Source organism: Ictalurus punctatus, chromosome 22 (genome assembly GCF_001660625.3).
Source record: "Ictalurus punctatus breed USDA103 chromosome 22, Coco_2.0, whole genome shotgun sequence".
Taxonomy (NCBI): Eukaryota; Metazoa; Chordata; class Actinopteri; order Siluriformes; family Ictaluridae; genus Ictalurus; species Ictalurus punctatus.
The window spans coordinates 10,220,836-10,237,731 of NC_030437.2; the positions used below are offsets into that span (position 1 = coordinate 10,220,836).

The window sequence follows — 16,896 nt, forward strand, 5'->3', positions numbered from 1 at the left end:
AATTTTCTGGACCAAGGAATTTTATGTAGCTGAATCTTTACAAATTTGACTTGAATACCCACGCTCTCTGTTTGAGATAATTTCTATGAGCAACAAACAGATTAAATAATATTTCATTCTAACAATAACATTATGAAATATATTAATACTGTGCACTGTCAGCAGTGTAACAATAACATACCCGCAGTGTGACAGAGCCTGCTCTGGGGTCAACATCCATGTCTCCAAACAGGTGGCTGAGTCTAATTACAAATGTTTCCTCCACTTCTACCTCACCATGGGGCAGAATCTGGAGCTCGATGCTACGCGTTCCCCCTTCTCCATCTCTGAAATGGAACGATCCGTTCACCGGTTCACCAAAATCTGTGTTTACAGATGGCAATACTTCATTTGTGTTGGGCCCTAGAATGTTCCATGTTATCTGAGAGAGAACCATAATATTTCACAATTAGCATTGCTGTCTGAATCAGTTTCCGGTATATTATTCAAGTCATATAGAGCACTTTATTACCATTTTAATGACTAAATTAATTCTTCTTATTACTGATTATATATACTGCTAATATTGTTAAACCATTTTTCATTTTAACAGTTTTACTCAGGAAAATCCAAAATAGGCCATCATAAGCTCTGCAATTTCTGCAGAATATGCATATTATGCATTATGATGGAGGAATTGTTGATATTCAAATACAGTTGTGGTTATACTGCTGAAAATATTGCCTATCCAGCAAGTTGCATAATTAGAGCTTTAAATCAGTCAGTATATTTCCTACATAAAGATAACACTGTGGAATCCAATGGTCAGCTTCCCCTCTCATTAACTTGACAGGTCATCTATCTATTCTCAGTCAGCTGTCAAATCCCTGACCCCCATTGTCCCATTGCCGAATGAATAAAGCAATGGAAACATCAAATGGAAAGTTTCCAAAAATCATTTCCACATATATGTGGAATACTTCTGAAATGTGCACGTTATGAGGTCATTTTCTAGATGCTGCTCACCGTGGCATCACCCACCACCCCTCCGAAGCGCTCAAGAACAAGGCTGAGCCTCAGTGTTCTGTCAGGGTTGGGGATCGAGATCACACTTTGATTCATGAATCGGACCATTCCGCTGGGTGAGTCACTTTTAGCAATGGTAATCTGAGCGATGAGTCGGGTGCCCAGTATTGCTCCTCCTGAGGCCGCGGTGAGCTGGATTTCAAACACCTCATTATGTTCCCTGTGAAAAGTTATGGGAATAACTTTATTTCATCTGATTTCATTTGTGTTATCATTCAAATAAAATATGAGGTATCACAACCATAATTTAATGAACAGGATATACAGATTTTAAGTCCAACACAATATATCAAAAATATTTCACAAGGTTAAATCTAAAAACACATTGAAGGGTCCAAACCTCACTCACCTGTCCAGATCATCCACTATGGAGAGATTAATGTGGCTGACATTCTGGCCATGCGTGAAGGTTATAGTACCGTTAAGTAGGATGTAATCTGAGCCGGACTGTGCAGTCAAGCTTCTGGTTATGTAGTCGATGCTGACCTGCCCGTATGTACCCACTCTCCTCAGGACAGGGATAGAGAAAGTGCCGACATCCTCCTCAACTAAAACCAATAATAAAAAAAACATATAGTATCAACAGGATATCATATCATATCCTATCATATTTTTAATCTTATAGCTAATAACTTGACTTCATCTTGATTTTATCCAACATTGTATTGCAATTTAGCAGTGTGCATTAAAAAAAAAAACATTAAATACTTGTTTTAAAGGGGGGAAACTCATTTCCCTGAGACTCAAGAAAACCCTGGCAACCTCAGAGATGTGAACTGAACAAATGAATGTGTGGTGGTCTGGAAAAACCTGTCTGATGTTGCTGTGAATTCTGGCAAACAGGAAAAAGATGGCTATAACTATAGTCCTGCAAGAACACACTGAGTAAGGAGCTGGTTTAAGATATGCAGCAGTAAATACAGTCAGTTTGCCTATAGATGGCTAAAACCATACTAGGTATGTGTGATTTCCTCACATGCCAGGTTTTGATCAAGTTGTTGGACAGTTATGTGACATAATGAAATGGACGTACTGTAAGTCCAATCGAGATCAATTCAGATTATAATCAGATACTGGTTGTCTGGGATGCTCTGTAGTAAAAGCGGAATCCATCCATCTATCCATCCATCTTGCATCTAGCCTGGAGCCTATCCCATGGGACTCGGAGCACGAGGCGGGGGACACCCTGGTTGGCGTGCCAATCCATTGTAGGGCACAACCGCACACACACACACACACACTCACACACTACGGACAATTTGGAAATGCCAGTCTACAACGTATGTCTCTGGACTGGGGTGGAAACGGGAGTATCTGTATGAAACCCCTGAAGCACGGGGAGAACAGACAAACTCCACACACACAGGGCGGAGGTGGGAATCAAACCCCCAACCCTTTAAGTGTGAGTAACCTGGAGGTTACTTGTGCTTCAGATACATGGGAACAAGAAACATATTTTATTTAAAGATTTGCTTAAAATCTGTAGTTTTTGGAGCTATATATAGCAGAAAATGTCCAATTTTCAAAATGTGGAGGCTTTTCCCAGGCCACCACATACAGTATATAAACTCAAAATACTACTTGTATTCCTGTATATCTACTGATTTATTATACTTGTAAAATTAGGCGACTGATTTAAGCGTGACTTTGCATTTAAACTGAAGCAAGTGAGTAAAGTAAGTGCGTACCAGTGATGTTAATGTAGGAAGGGTCAAACTCCAGGATGCCTTCGACATTGTCATTCTTCTGGATGACAATCATGATTGAGGAGATATTGCCTATTGCTGGAGGCTGGTCTATTTGGAGACCATGTTCTCTTATGGTAAAGTTGAGTGTACTAAGGACAGGGAACAGAATGAGAAAAAAAAACAAACCACAACGATCATACACAACAGACAGTTGACTCTTTTGAATATCTAAAGAAAAGAACCATGTCTGAAGATCCATTGTGTTGTGTTGATCTTCATGTTTTCATGCTTTCTGTGTTTTTCAGCACTACCTGTATATTTCACACATGCCATGCTGTACTGAAGTGACACCAACGTTTTTGTTACTCTACCTGTCATTGAGGAGTTGCACCTGGGTGATGTTAAGGTAGAAGTTCTCAGGTCCCTCTGCTAGTAAATCATCCACAATCTTCAGCGTAATGACTCTGGAGCTGTGGCCTGGGCTGAACAGAAGTCTGCCTGATGCCTGCTCGAAGTCCAGCCCACTCATTGCAGTCTGGCCCTCTGTGTGGTAACTCACCCACACGCTACCCAGCAGCCCCATGGAGCGCACCACTGTGATGTTCACCTGGAGGAACAAAATCACTGACATTAGAAACCCTGGATCAGATCGTAACATTATGCCAAAAATAAGGCATAAATTTGCAGTGCACAATATATTTTCAATATTTTCATGAGTATCTGTGTAGGTAACCTGGTGAAGAGTGGCACCATTGTTAAAAGGGATTGGGATAAAATGGACACATTATTAATCTGAGTGGTTTGATTGATATCTCATTAAGAATATAGCTTTTTAGAAATCTGTTTGCATTTGACCCATTCATTGTATTAGTTGATTATTTAGTATAAAGCTCTATGTTTCCATAGACCTCCATGTCATCCTATACACAAGCCTATTCATTTATTTGAATCTCTCCTGACGCTGGAACAGATATCAGAAGTTAAGGGGTGTATTTTATTAGAACTATATACACTGATAGTATAACGTCACTGTTATTCAGCTTTGTTATGTGGAATAAGACAATATGTTACAATAAATTTGCCAGAGAATCATAGAATGTAACTCTACTGTCACTCTTGTTGTTCCAGTTCACCATCATATAGAGTGGTTGTATGTTAGAAAATCACTGGATAAAAAAGGTAACTCACTGATCTGTCATCTTCTGTTACGCTCAGTGCGGACTGGGAGAAGGAGAAGAGGCCATAAGGCAGGTCACTGGCTGCCATGGTGATGGTGGCATTCTGTCGACTGAGGCTGATGTCTGCACCGGGAGTTAGTGATGTGAGACTCAGCTCATACAGACGCTTTTCCTCTGGAATATCATCATCCACAGCCTGGAAGAGAAAAGAAGACAACAAAAAATGAGACGGACACACATATATGTAGCACCTGGCTTACATTTTCTGGATGTGCTTTTGTAATTAATCTGGAATGTAGCGTTTCCATATTACACATGAGAATATAAATTACATATTAGAACTATGAGCTTTTGGTTCTCTTACCATCAGCTGAATGGTTGCTGCAGACTGGCGATCTCTCATGATAACTTTCCCAGAGTTCTCCACAAACTCATTGGCGATGGCTGGTGTAATGTTCCAGTATATCTCAATCTCACCAAAAATGCCTGGCCCTCTGACAAGACTATACCACACACACACACACACTCACCACCTTGTTCAACAGTTAACTGAAATGACAACAACAACAACAAAAATATTGGGTGGTGAAGTTGTACCTTATAAAAGCTGTGCCATTGTACATTCCCTGAGGTTCTCCGATAAGTACATTCCTGGAAGAGTCAGCAATGCCAATGATGCCCAGAGCTCCACGGTCAGCCCTAATCACAATTGTGGCCAGGTCTAATGGAGCAAACATGAAAGTCAACAAGCACTATAGATTTTTCAAGGTCCACAAGTCATGATTTCTGCAAGATCTCTGACACTTCAGCACTCATCTTCATCAGCTCTGAGAAGCTTTCAAGATTATGAAAGAAATGCATTTATGCTGACTTACAACTACTAGAAATGGCAGAGAATAGTCTAAACACTCACTTCTTATGGGGTCAATGACAGCCTCATTCCTGGCAGAGAGAAGCTGGATTGTGAATCTCTCTTCACCCTCCAGCACTGCATCAGCTAAAGCCTGGATCACCACAGACTTTCTCGACTCACTCTGGACAGAATAATAAAACAATATGATGATGATGATGATGATGATGATGATGATGATGATGATGATTATTATTATATAGTATATTATTATACAACATAATATAGTAAAAAGTAAAACATTAGTAAAATACAACAATAGTATATTAAAGCAGCAAAATCTAGAATTCATGCAGTTAATTAATTGAATATAATTAATAGAATTTCCAATAATATTGGCTAATTGAAGTCATAAATCATAAATCATACAAATTGTGGTGCTAAATCCAAACACAGAATGTAAAGAAATATTTGAGCTCCATATTAAACTTTCTAATAGAGTATGCCTGAATTTCCTCTAGTAGGGAGTCCCAAAACACACCCCATTAAACACAAGAGTCCCATTATGAGGTTGTAGATCATCTCTCCCCTGCTGCTCCAGGAGCCAGATGAGATAGACCGTTCCCTCTCCACCCAAACTTCGCACCACTGTCAGATTCGCCAAGGATGCAGGGTCACCAGGAAACTGGGGCTCAGAAACAGTAATCTGGATAATAAGAACATCATTTTAAGGCATATGAGGCATAAGGCATGTGCAGAGAGCATAGAGGAATGTTGTTATAGAGTAGTATCATTATTTCATATGTACTGTTAGTTCCTGGAAGCCAAAGCGACCCAGAGGTGAATCATTGGCGGGGATGTTGACCAGAACAGAACTATCGGTTCCCAGTCTGGCTCCTCCTATCACATGCGTGAGTTTGACGAGAAAGGTTTCCATAGGCTCCACAACAGTGTCGTCAATAATAGTGATCTCAATAATGGCACTTGCCTACAAAGACAGTAGAGATGTAAAAATATATTACAATTTCTTATTTCATACACTACAAAATAAACACCCATAAATACATTGCATGTTGATTAGAGATTTGTTGACTGCTTTCATTTATGCATAATCAGAGGTCATATTTAAACTGTCGATTCAAATATACACCTGTCCATCTTGAAATGTGAGGTTGCCTGATGACGGGGTGAAGTCGTCAATAGTGGCGATGACTGCTTGAGCTTCCCAGTACAACACAAGCCGACCAGTTCTACCAGCAAGCCTCACGACTTGTAGAAAAAGGACATTACCAGGTGGAGGAACCTCAAAGGCAAACAGTAATCCAGAAGCATCCTGAAAATAAAGATGTTCTCCATGATTAATGAACAAAGCACCCAGCTGCCCAATCTCTTATAAATGCATCAATTATGTTAGTGTAAATAGAAGATGGTCAGTGAATAAACATCACACCTTTGACAAATTGAACTGAAGGACTCCTCTGGGGTCGTCATTTTCTTGAATTGTGATCTCAGCAATCTCCATTCCGGGCCTCTTGATTCTGGCCTGGCCGGCTCCGCTCTGATCTCCCATCAACTCCACACCAGTGATGTTCACCAAAAATATCTCAGCCAATTCTGGAATATCATCCTGTGATGATACACAAGCACACGCATAATCAGGCAGAAGAATCATCTGACTTCAAAATCATGAGGCGTCAATGGCTCAGAATTAATACACCAGTCATTCTACCACAGCATGTGATCGTTTGCCAGGAGACACAATCAAGTCCTCTCAGTCCAAACAAAACTCATGAAGCTTGAAGTAAATGAGGATAAAATATTCAACAATCACAGCAATTTGCAGAAAGGAGAGATATTTTTCAGGAAATAAAAAAAAAGCAAAAGATTTCAGTGGTTTTGATGATCACCATGGCCTGAAAAGCCAGGTTTTCTGTTTAACAACTTAAACCAACAGCTTTGGTTACAGCTTAGCATAGATGGCCTGAGTCATCTAAAAATGTTAATCTAATGTTAACAGTGAATGAAAACTAGTAATGATGAATTTATTTGGAACATGGCTTTACTTATTAAAGAATCCCTGAATGTATCAATTAAGCCATTAAAATATATTATACCACAGTGCTTTTGAATGCTCACTACTGATTATTCGGAAGGTGTTCATTCACTCTTTATAACAGGGCTTTATAACAGTCAGAGGTAGAGCTGTTTTGTAGGTGCTCCAGCATGGGGAAATCGTCAGCACAGAAGTCTTTCCAATCTACAGGATCTTAATAACGTATGTTAAATTTTTTTTTTGTCTACACAGTAAAATCCCTAGCGTTGCATTAACACCCAGAGTGTTTATTTGAGTCCAGTGGACTTATATAAACACTGTAGGATGTAAATTCAACACTGTGGGTGTTAAATCATCTCTGGTGATTTTGCTGTGTATAAACATCAAGAAGAGGAAACATAGAGAGGCTGTGATATATAGGATAACTTGTTTTGTGGATGTTACAGAACATTAACTGTAACTATAAATGGACAAAAAAGCACACCCTGTCACTATATAAATCAAATATTTTCATTGTTTGGAAATTGCTGTGGTATAAGAGGAATAAAACACTTTCAGGCATAATGTTATATACTGTAAATAATAAAATATACTGTATGGTGGTAAATATACTGTAACTCTGCTTTGCATCGAGTTCCATCACACCACTACATTGTTGTTTATTTTCCTATAACATCATGCCCCATAGTGTTTTATTCATTATTTAAATAATAATTTTTTTACAATATTTTTTAATGCATAGAAAATGACCTACAGACATGTCTGTACTTATCCTTATAAAGAATACAAGATGTGTGATATGGAAATTATTACAGTATGTGTAAACCTAAGATCCCAAATAAAGAGCCCTAATATGAGTGTTCTGCTTTGAGGATGTCTAAGAAGATAGCACATAGTAAAACATTTTGTTCGGTTGCATGGAAACAGCGCTGAACTAATTACCGGTAAGATGGTGATGGTTACAAGGGCAACAGTTGCATTCTCCATCATGATGATGCTAGCCTGTTTGGCAATGTAGTCCTGACCCTCACTGGCTTGACTAACCAGCGGCAATGAGAGTGCAGGTCTGGTTGTATAGTGGACCACCACATTCCCAGACGCTCCCTGATCTCTCACAACGCTCAATGTGATATTGCTTGGACTTTCTAAAGTGGAAAGATGAAAGAGAAATCTGAACGTCTGAGCTCAAGTGTAAAATAAATGATGAGGTTGTGCAAAATAATATAATAATTGTTATATTATTTTCCTTAATTTGAATGCCATATATGCACAGATCTGTGCAAGCTATTTGCATATTTCTTAGCATAGTAATGGCAGAAATTGAGAGACACGACTCTTTGTGGTACACCACTATAATGTGAGTCTAGGCTATTATATGTGTCGAGGCGCCCTTAATTATATTAGTTTGGCCAAAATATGTTCTGAGGTGATTTACTTGGAGGCTCGCTTGTGATGAAATACTGGGAGTCTAGGTGCCATCCAATCACTCCGTATGGAGAGCCATTAGCCTTGATGGTGACCATGGCTCTAGCACGTTGTGTGTCAATCACAGCTCTCACGGATGGATCCACAACACCAACTGTTGTGATATCTGTTAGCATGATAGCCACTTTCTCTGCTAGTTCTGGAATACTGTCAGCTAATACAGTCAGTGAGATGGTGGCTACAGTCTGACTTTCTGAAAATGTCACCTAGGAACACAAAAATAAAAAGAGTGAACTACAATTGCCATTAGCCTGTGAAGAGAATTATTAAAGTTAGAATTTATTGCCTGTTGAAGCAACCCTTGTGAATTCGAACTTGGCTCTATTTCAATGCCTTTTGAAATGGGCCACGATTCACACAAATCACATCAGGATATATTGCTCTTGATACTGGCCCACTGATTATTTTCATACCAGAATGACAGCTATCATTTATTTTCAGCTCCTTCTTTATAAAATCTCACCACTCCTAATGTTGGGAAAATGTCCTCCAGGCTTCCATTGGCTGCCCAGCGCACAGTGAGTCTCCCAAAAGTCCCTCTCCTCCTCTCCAAACTCAGAGAGAACGGGTTGTCAATTTCCAATTCATCCACCTCCAGGGAGAGAGAGTTCTGGCCGCAAACACAAAAACGGGTGAAATGCTTAACAGCTTAAAGATGGTCAGACTCTTTATGCAGCAGGCTACAAATATCTGATACTTAGGGTCTGGTTAACCGTACATACAGTATGTTACCATCTGAAGAAAATGTATGGTATCAAAACAAAAAAAAAGAAGCAAAGTTATAGATAGTTTCATGGGCAATATTGTCAATCAGCTAAACCAGACTTTCCATAGTATTATACTTCATACCATAGTCAGAGGTATGTAATAACGTGCTACTTTTACTTCATTACATTTACTTGAGTAACTTTTTGAAAAAAAAGATTTAAGATTAGGTTTAACTGGCCATATTCTTACCCAAGTTCATTTTTAATCACAGAAATGTCCTTTTACTTCACTACATTCACGCTCTCTACACACTTTCTCTTCTGTTCTTTTGTTCTCTGTTGTCTTGTTTAAATGCAGATGCTGACAAGTTTGTCTTGTTAACATGTTGTGAAAACAAAGCCAGTCAACCATTTTTTATTTGTTTTGCGGTCTGTGTGAGATTTTTGTTGAAAATGACAGGTTCTATATATATACTGTCTAGTTATTGTACCCATCACAGGACTGGGATATGCTGCTTCATCTTGAACCCAGGTTTTATATCATATAAACTGAACAGACAGACTTTCAAGGAGAAGTGTGACTTACTCTAGCTTACTCTTACTTAGCTCTCCATGTAGTCTGAGATTCAGGATTTTCCCTTCGTTTTAATCAGATCCAAAGTAACTAGTGACTTGCTACTTGAGTAGTCTTCTCATTCGATACTTTATTATTCTTACTCAAGCAATGATTAACATTATTACTTTAACTGTCAGTTGAGTAATTATTTTTATACGTACTTGAGTAAAATGTTTGGCTTCTCTATGCTGAGCTCTATGCTATGCTATGCACTTATACATATAGTACATAAATAGTGAACAATAAGTACAATATTTTAATATGCATTTTTAGTGAATGTAAATTATGCACACTTCCATTTAGACAACCACAACCTACTTATACAGGCCTCCTTGAGGTTTTTTTTTGTTTGTTTGCATGGTTATGGGTTCTAGTTTTCTTAACAGGTAATATTTGAAGCTTTTGAAAGTGAAACACTCTGTTCAGGGTTCTACATACGACATTTATATAGTGATGAGAGAAAATGTGAAATTTTGACATTTTGTACAATATAGTATATGTACTGAAAACTATAAGCTGAAAAACTCAATTTTGGCCAAAACCATTTTTTTTTTCTTCCATGTTTAGCTGTTGGCCAGAATTTAGCCACAGTGACAGCCAATAGGTTTTCTCAGCCTGCCACACATATATGGTTTTCCCCTGTGGAACAAACTGAAAAATGCCTTTTTCTTTAAGAGTATATTATTGCAGGAATTATACCATATGTGTATTATTGACATCATATTTGCGTGAAGTTGTGATCCCTAAATTATTATTTGTAGCCTTAGTCTCTAAGTCAGTATGCATTGTTTGATCACAATATGTAATACCTGGGCAAAGCCAATAATGCCATAGGCATCATCATTAGCTGGAATAATCACAGTGACTTGGCCACGAAACCCAATCTCAGCACCTCCTTTAGGGTTCTTGAGGCTCACACGGAAACGTTCTTCCACTTCTGGAGTATCGTCATTGATTATGTTCACAGCTATCTCTAATTCACTCACTCCAGGCTGGAAGAAGAGCTCAGCAGAACTAAATGGGAACAAAACAAACTAATTTCTTATAGTGACAAAACAAACCAGAAACATGCACAGATAATAATGCATATAAGCTAAGAACTAAGGGTTGCATAGATTTCAAGAATCATCGAATAGACAGCGTGAAAAAATTCGCCAGACACAGCAGTGGAAATAGCATTCTTCCTCCAGGACTGATCTAAGGAGGGCTCTGTTGATGAGCCATGCTGCATGCTCTCAGTTTCAGAGTCAACAATTTCAGCTGAGCCACTAGCTCGTCCACAAGAATGCATTTCAAGAATTGGTATGTCCTTAAAATAGTGTATTATCATACACAGTAGGGATGTAAGTGAATATACAGTAAATACATTATTTGCTATGAACAGTTAATGTGCTCTAAACAGATACAAATACAGATACTATTATTATTATTATTCTGCCACAACAGCTTGTTTGCAGTGCATCTGGTTGAGATTAGAGGTGAGCATCGTGACTTCACATCCCGCATACTGCAACATACAGTATGACTAGGTTGGATATGAACTCGAGTGATGTAGCTGAGGTTGAGGAATTCTAAGATCAGGAAGTCACACACCATGCTGACAGTGCTGGCATTTCTACCTGTGTTTTTCTCCCGTGTTGACAGGGCTATAGTGGTAGGGTTCATATTTAATAAATACTACTACTACTACTACTACTACTACTAATAATAATAATAATAAACCCTTCTGATTTAGGCCACACCCTCTTCAGGTTAAATCCAAGATAGAGATACAGATTTTTATTGCACTGATTTATTTATTCAGCAGCTGTTGTTTTATCAGAATTTAACTGCACTAATGAAATTAGCAACGTCCTGAATCAGTTTTTGCTTTAACTGCATAACAGATGACTACTCAACTGCTTTTCTGAAATATTGGTCAACTAGTCAAAATGTCAACCCAGAAAAGATAATAATGTTTACCATATTGAAAGGATATATCTCATTATCAATGCATGCATCATGCTGTTGTTATAATACAATAGTAATAGCGACGCAGATACTTAATGTACTTTACCGGGGGATGAAGTCAGACTGGTTGGACACTGAGATCAATTCATATATGACAGAGTCTGATGCTTCTTTAGCTATGATCAGACTCTTTGTCACAGTAAAGGACAGGATGGACTGATAGAGGAACTGCTGAGCTGGTGAGGACTTTAGGATTTTAGTGAACTGGATCAGTTCAGGTTTCCACATGTACAGTGCTGAGTCGTTTGCTCCAGCCAGCAAGAGATGCGCTAAGAAATAAATACGCTGTTAGTATGCTGTATAACTTTTTAAGACTGCTCATTTCTACTAATCCAGTATGCCATATGACAACATGTAAAGCAAAAGTGATAAAATATATTAACATACGTATGCCTGATGGAGGAGTGAAAGCATGGACTGAAGAAAGGCCTGGGAAAGGAATGGACTGTGCTGGCTGAAAGGTTTGCTGAGAACTCCATAAAAACACCTCGCATGTGGGATTTGGGCCTTTGACAAAAAAAAAAAAAAGAAGAAGCACATTTTAAGTTATACATACTCAGTCTAGAAGTGAAAGTGGAGCTTTATTATTTAAGTGTAACACACACATGCACGCCCATTTGCCTCTATAGTGTAGCTGTGGTTCAGACTAGGGCTGCACTGACACTGCTACCCCTGTGTAAAATTATAAAGCTCTCGATTGGCTGCGGTCTTAGAAACAAGCCTGGCTGAGAATCAGCCATTTACTATGCTTAAGGTCTGTTCTGGTGCCTCACTATAGTTCTGTGTAACCCAGTTCTAAATATGCATTGGAGCCTACATGTCTGGTGTTTCCTTAGAACACAGTGCATGTTTAGTTTGTACACCATCGCTCAAATTTCAAACAGAGAGAGTTCAGCTGCTAAACAATGCATAGCCTACACTTAACCTTGTTAGTTCTGAGTTTAATCGTCCATTAAATTACACAGCAGTTTCTTCTCCTAACATTTCAAAACAAAATTACCTTCTGTAACAACTAGCAGGAACGTCTCCCCTCCCGACTGTATGGACTCCACTTGTTTGACTTTGGCACTGATTACTAGAGGCTGGGGGTTTTGAAAGCTGCCGTTAATCCACTGGTAGAGGAGGCAGCCGGATGAATTTCTGCCTCTGCACGCCACTAAATGCTGGATGTTCCTGTTTGCTCGGGTAAAGGGAAAGAGTGAGGTGATGTCCTGAATTTCTAACGTGTGATGAAGGGAGAGAGAGTTTCCAGTCCACACAAATACCTAACAGAGAAAAGATTCACACGTTGTCATTTCTAGATAAACAATGGATCTTATTTTTATTTTAGTAAGCTAAACAATATTTTTCTAAATAGCAAAACCCACTGCTTCCTGTTCTTTGAGTTTTATGGATGACTTGTATGTTCGAATATATTAAAAATTTGTGACTAAATTAGATATAAATATCAATCACTTCACTAACACACGTAATTCTCCATTACTCTTGGTTATTATTATTATTTTTTGTTAATTAGAGAAATGGAACCAAGACACATGTTTGGAAAAGTATTTTAGTGTTCTTACACTTTTGATTAAATTTTTTTTAATCAGTGACATAAAACAGAACACTGGCAACATACATGGAATGTTTTATACAATATGCCTATAATACAGGGTGCCACAAAATGAAAATTTATGAAAACCGCCTTCAAAAAAACAAAAAACAAAGTAAAAATAATAACATTTTTGCTAATTTTTATCAATAAACTAGGGCTCACTGGCTTTATAGAATTTGCTTGGCAAAATAATATGCCCAAAACATTATGCACATGCCCTTCTGCACATCTGTAATAAGCCTACCATTGGTGAATAATGTAATATAACATAAAGGAAGGCAGAACGTTCTCTGACCTGATTCAGTGCAATGAAATAATCCAAAGTCTGGACAGAGAAATGTTTAACATCACGGCTTCCCACAGCCCTGGTATGCTCCTGGAAAAGAAAGAGAACCAGGAAAAGTAGTATATATATATATATATATATATATATATATATATATATATATATATATATATATATATATATATATACACATATATAAATATATATAGTTGAAACTATAGCTATATATATATAGCTATAACTATATCTATATAGTTTAAAAAGGAATGAGGCATCATGTGACAGGATGGAGGGAGAGCTATTGTTGTTGCATGGTAGCAAGTGAACACACAAACAGCCACACCAGTGGACTCACTAGAGTAAGATTGAGGTCTGGTTGGAGGCGGAATATGCTGACATTGGCAGCAGGAGACTTCGTGGTGTCTTCATGGGCCACTGCCACATAGGTGGTGCCATTTACTGTAAAACCCACACAAGAGCCTGGACTCTGCACACTCACATTCTGTAACAGCAAAACAGACAGTGGCATTCACTGTCCTCATGTCTCTTTAAACATTTACACCATCCATATTTACTTTCAGTCAAAGTAAAATAAAAGATTTGGGCCTAATTTCTCAGTAGTGCTGATGAATTAAGCTCATTACATCTTTTAGACAGTGCACATCTCAAATTATATATGATCTTTGACTTAAAAAAGAAACAGTCAAACTCCTGTTCGTTTCAAATCGTGTTCTAATTAGTTGTCATGCGATGGGTTACAAGTCACACACCTGAATGGAGACAAATACTCCTTGCCACCTGTAGAGCGTGACCAGGTCATGCATGAGCATCAAGATCAGAGAGGAATCTCCATTAAAGACAGAACACCATCCTAAAGGCCAGGTGTCTCTGAAGCGCTGATACACAGCTAGCTGTGAATAATCACCCCCTGTCAAATCAGTGCAAACTTTATTTGAATACAAACTTTCAGTGTTTATTTTTCTAAGTACATCAGAATGTAATACATATTCATTACAGTAGTTTCGTGGCCAGAATTTAAACTGTGGTGCGACATATGCTTTAAGAAAGCAAGTAGATGTTAAAATAATGATCTTACTCATGCCAAAGGCTGTGTCTGAGTTTGTCTCAAATTCCACACTAACTGCAGAATCCAGACCATTACTGCGAGCCACTGTCAAATACACAGTCCCAACAGTCTCTTCAACTGTTAAAGAGCTCAGAGTCCTAAACACACACACACACACACAAACACAATGGCACAAGATAAATAAACTAGTGCATACAACAAAATTTAACTAAAGGTGTGTGTGTGTGTGTGTGTGTGTGTGTGTGTGTGTGTGTGTGTGTGTGTGTGTGCGTGTACCTGTTGCTAGATGGAAATATTCTGAAAAGCCCCAGTGGAGCCTGGTTCTGTAACACAGTAATAAATGTCTCTACAGGTTCTCCCAGTCGTGCTCCTCCAGTAGGATTGAACAGAGACAATTTGAATGTTTCATTCATTTCTGGTTCAGCATCTAGAACTGCCCAGATCTCCAGAGTCTAAAACCAAGGAATAAGATGTAAGAATAATATAATGAAATCATATAATGTGTCAAAAAAGGACAAAAAATAGTTTTTTGGCCAAAATGGGTTTTTTCTTACTAGTAGCATAACTTGACACCTCAACTTCATAGGAATAATACATTTATCAATATTTCAACAAAGTGAAGTCAAAATATTTTTATTTGTTATTTGATCTTGCCTAGGCTGTCTTCCTACAAAATCATGCCTCAATGGGTCAGAGCTGTTTTGGCAACACAAGGAGGAACCACACAATATTAGGCAGGTGGTTTTAATGTTATGTTTGACATGTATATATATATACAGGGTGTCCCAAAAGTCTCCATCACACATAGAGGAAATGTTAGTAAAATGTCTTCCAAAATTTTTCATACTTAGTTTAGGTGTAAAATCTGGGACCACCCTCCCTCCCCTACTGCGGATTTTGCTCAGCCTCCCTGCTTGACTGAGGACGCAGCTCAGCCTCCATGTTCAGCTGAGAATGTTGCTGTTCGGCTGAGGACTCCATCTCCCGGTTAGGCTGAGAGCTCCGCTTTGCTTTCCTACTCTGCCTCGGACGTCACTATGCCAGGCTCCTCTTTGGACGTCGCTCCACTTTCCTACTCCACTGCTCAGATGAGGACGTTGCTCTGCCTTCCTGCTCCGCTGAGGATGTCACTCCATTGCTCTGCTTCATGCCGCATGTCGCTCCCCTTTCCTGCTTCACAGAGGACATCGCTCCCCCCTCATACTTCACAGAGGGCATCACTCCCCCCTTTGACCTCACGGAGAACTTCGTGTAGAGTATTGCTTCCCCCTCTAGCTCCGTGGTTCATGTTTGTGGTTCACCCTCTTGGGAGCTACCTTGAGCTTTGTTCCCCTCACTGGCTGCGTGTTGGCAATCTCTCTGTGCCCAAGCCAGGCCAGGGAGATGATCTCTCTGTGGTACGGAAGAGACTGTCAAGCATCTGTACCCCAGGAAACATGGCAAGCATCCTCATTTCCTCGTTGTGGCCCTGCGAGAGATGACACTCAGGGGAATTTTGACTTCTGGTCTGGGTATCCAATACCCCCTCTCAAACTTTTTCTGTGCTTCAGGAGCCACGCGTTAAGGGGTGGGGGTCTGTTATGAATCTCCGGAAGGAAATAGGGACCATTCAATTCAATTCCCAGCAGCCACTGCACCTCTGCATCAGAGTCACATGACCATTTACACCTGAGTCTCAGTAACGAGCACCTGTGTGCATTTAAGTCACGGTTTGTACAGCACTTGGGGTCTGGCTTTCGATGTCACGATATGCTCTCCTGTGTCCTAAGTATTGGTTTATGTTTATTTTCCTGGTTCACGTATGCTTAGTGTCTTTTCTGTTTGGTTTGAACTTTCATCAATCTTTGAATCTGCAAGTGCATCCGTGTCCGTCCGCATTTGTGACAATATATATATGTAATTTATTTATTTATACACACACACACACACACACACACACACACACACACACACACACACACACACACACACAGCTGTTCTACTAACCTTAAATCTAACCCCATCTTCCAGAACGACAAAGCCCTCAGAGGGTGTGAGGTCTTCGGTGTACAGAGTTCCATTGGCATCAATAATAGAGAACTGCACGGTCACGGTCCCAAATGTCCCCTGTGGCGGATTTCGTACAATGATCAGAGTAGCCACACTCTGGCCCAGACCTGACACTGAGGTGGGCTCCCGCAACAGGAAGTGCTCACTGTTGTTGAAGGAAATGATTCCGTGGCCATCATCATTGGCTAAGATGGTCACTGTTGCTATTAAAGTTGAACAGAAGGA

General features: G+C 39.3%; 1 protein-coding gene across 1 annotated transcript in view; it reads right to left on the minus strand.

Annotated features, from left to right (window-relative positions):
- Nucleotides 1–16,896, minus strand: part of adgrv1 (adhesion G protein-coupled receptor V1) — a 132,206-nt gene that overhangs the window by 65,120 nt on the left and 50,190 nt on the right. Inside the window, exons 43-68 of the mRNA XM_017452534.3 lie at nt 16,609–16,874; nt 14,899–15,074; nt 14,632–14,759; nt 14,306–14,463; nt 13,891–14,037; nt 13,545–13,625; nt 12,653–12,917; nt 12,040–12,159; nt 11,699–11,921; nt 10,452–10,656; nt 8,783–8,929; nt 8,270–8,525; nt 7,777–7,979; nt 6,232–6,408; nt 5,932–6,114; nt 5,590–5,769; nt 5,323–5,487; nt 4,845–4,965; nt 4,529–4,652; nt 4,296–4,434; nt 3,942–4,127; nt 3,125–3,360; nt 2,754–2,902; nt 1,415–1,613; nt 1,006–1,225; nt 182–421 (exon numbers count right to left, since the gene is read on the minus strand). Coding sequence (XP_017308023.2) covers nt 182–421; nt 1,006–1,225; nt 1,415–1,613; nt 2,754–2,902; nt 3,125–3,360; nt 3,942–4,127; nt 4,296–4,434; nt 4,529–4,652; nt 4,845–4,965; nt 5,323–5,487; nt 5,590–5,769; nt 5,932–6,114; nt 6,232–6,408; nt 7,777–7,979; nt 8,270–8,525; nt 8,783–8,929; nt 10,452–10,656; nt 11,699–11,921; nt 12,040–12,159; nt 12,653–12,917; nt 13,545–13,625; nt 13,891–14,037; nt 14,306–14,463; nt 14,632–14,759; nt 14,899–15,074; nt 16,609–16,874 — 4,694 coding nt within the window. The remainder of the gene's footprint in view (nt 1–181; nt 422–1,005; nt 1,226–1,414; nt 1,614–2,753; nt 2,903–3,124; nt 3,361–3,941; nt 4,128–4,295; nt 4,435–4,528; nt 4,653–4,844; nt 4,966–5,322; nt 5,488–5,589; nt 5,770–5,931; nt 6,115–6,231; nt 6,409–7,776; nt 7,980–8,269; nt 8,526–8,782; nt 8,930–10,451; nt 10,657–11,698; nt 11,922–12,039; nt 12,160–12,652; nt 12,918–13,544; nt 13,626–13,890; nt 14,038–14,305; nt 14,464–14,631; nt 14,760–14,898; nt 15,075–16,608; nt 16,875–16,896) is intronic.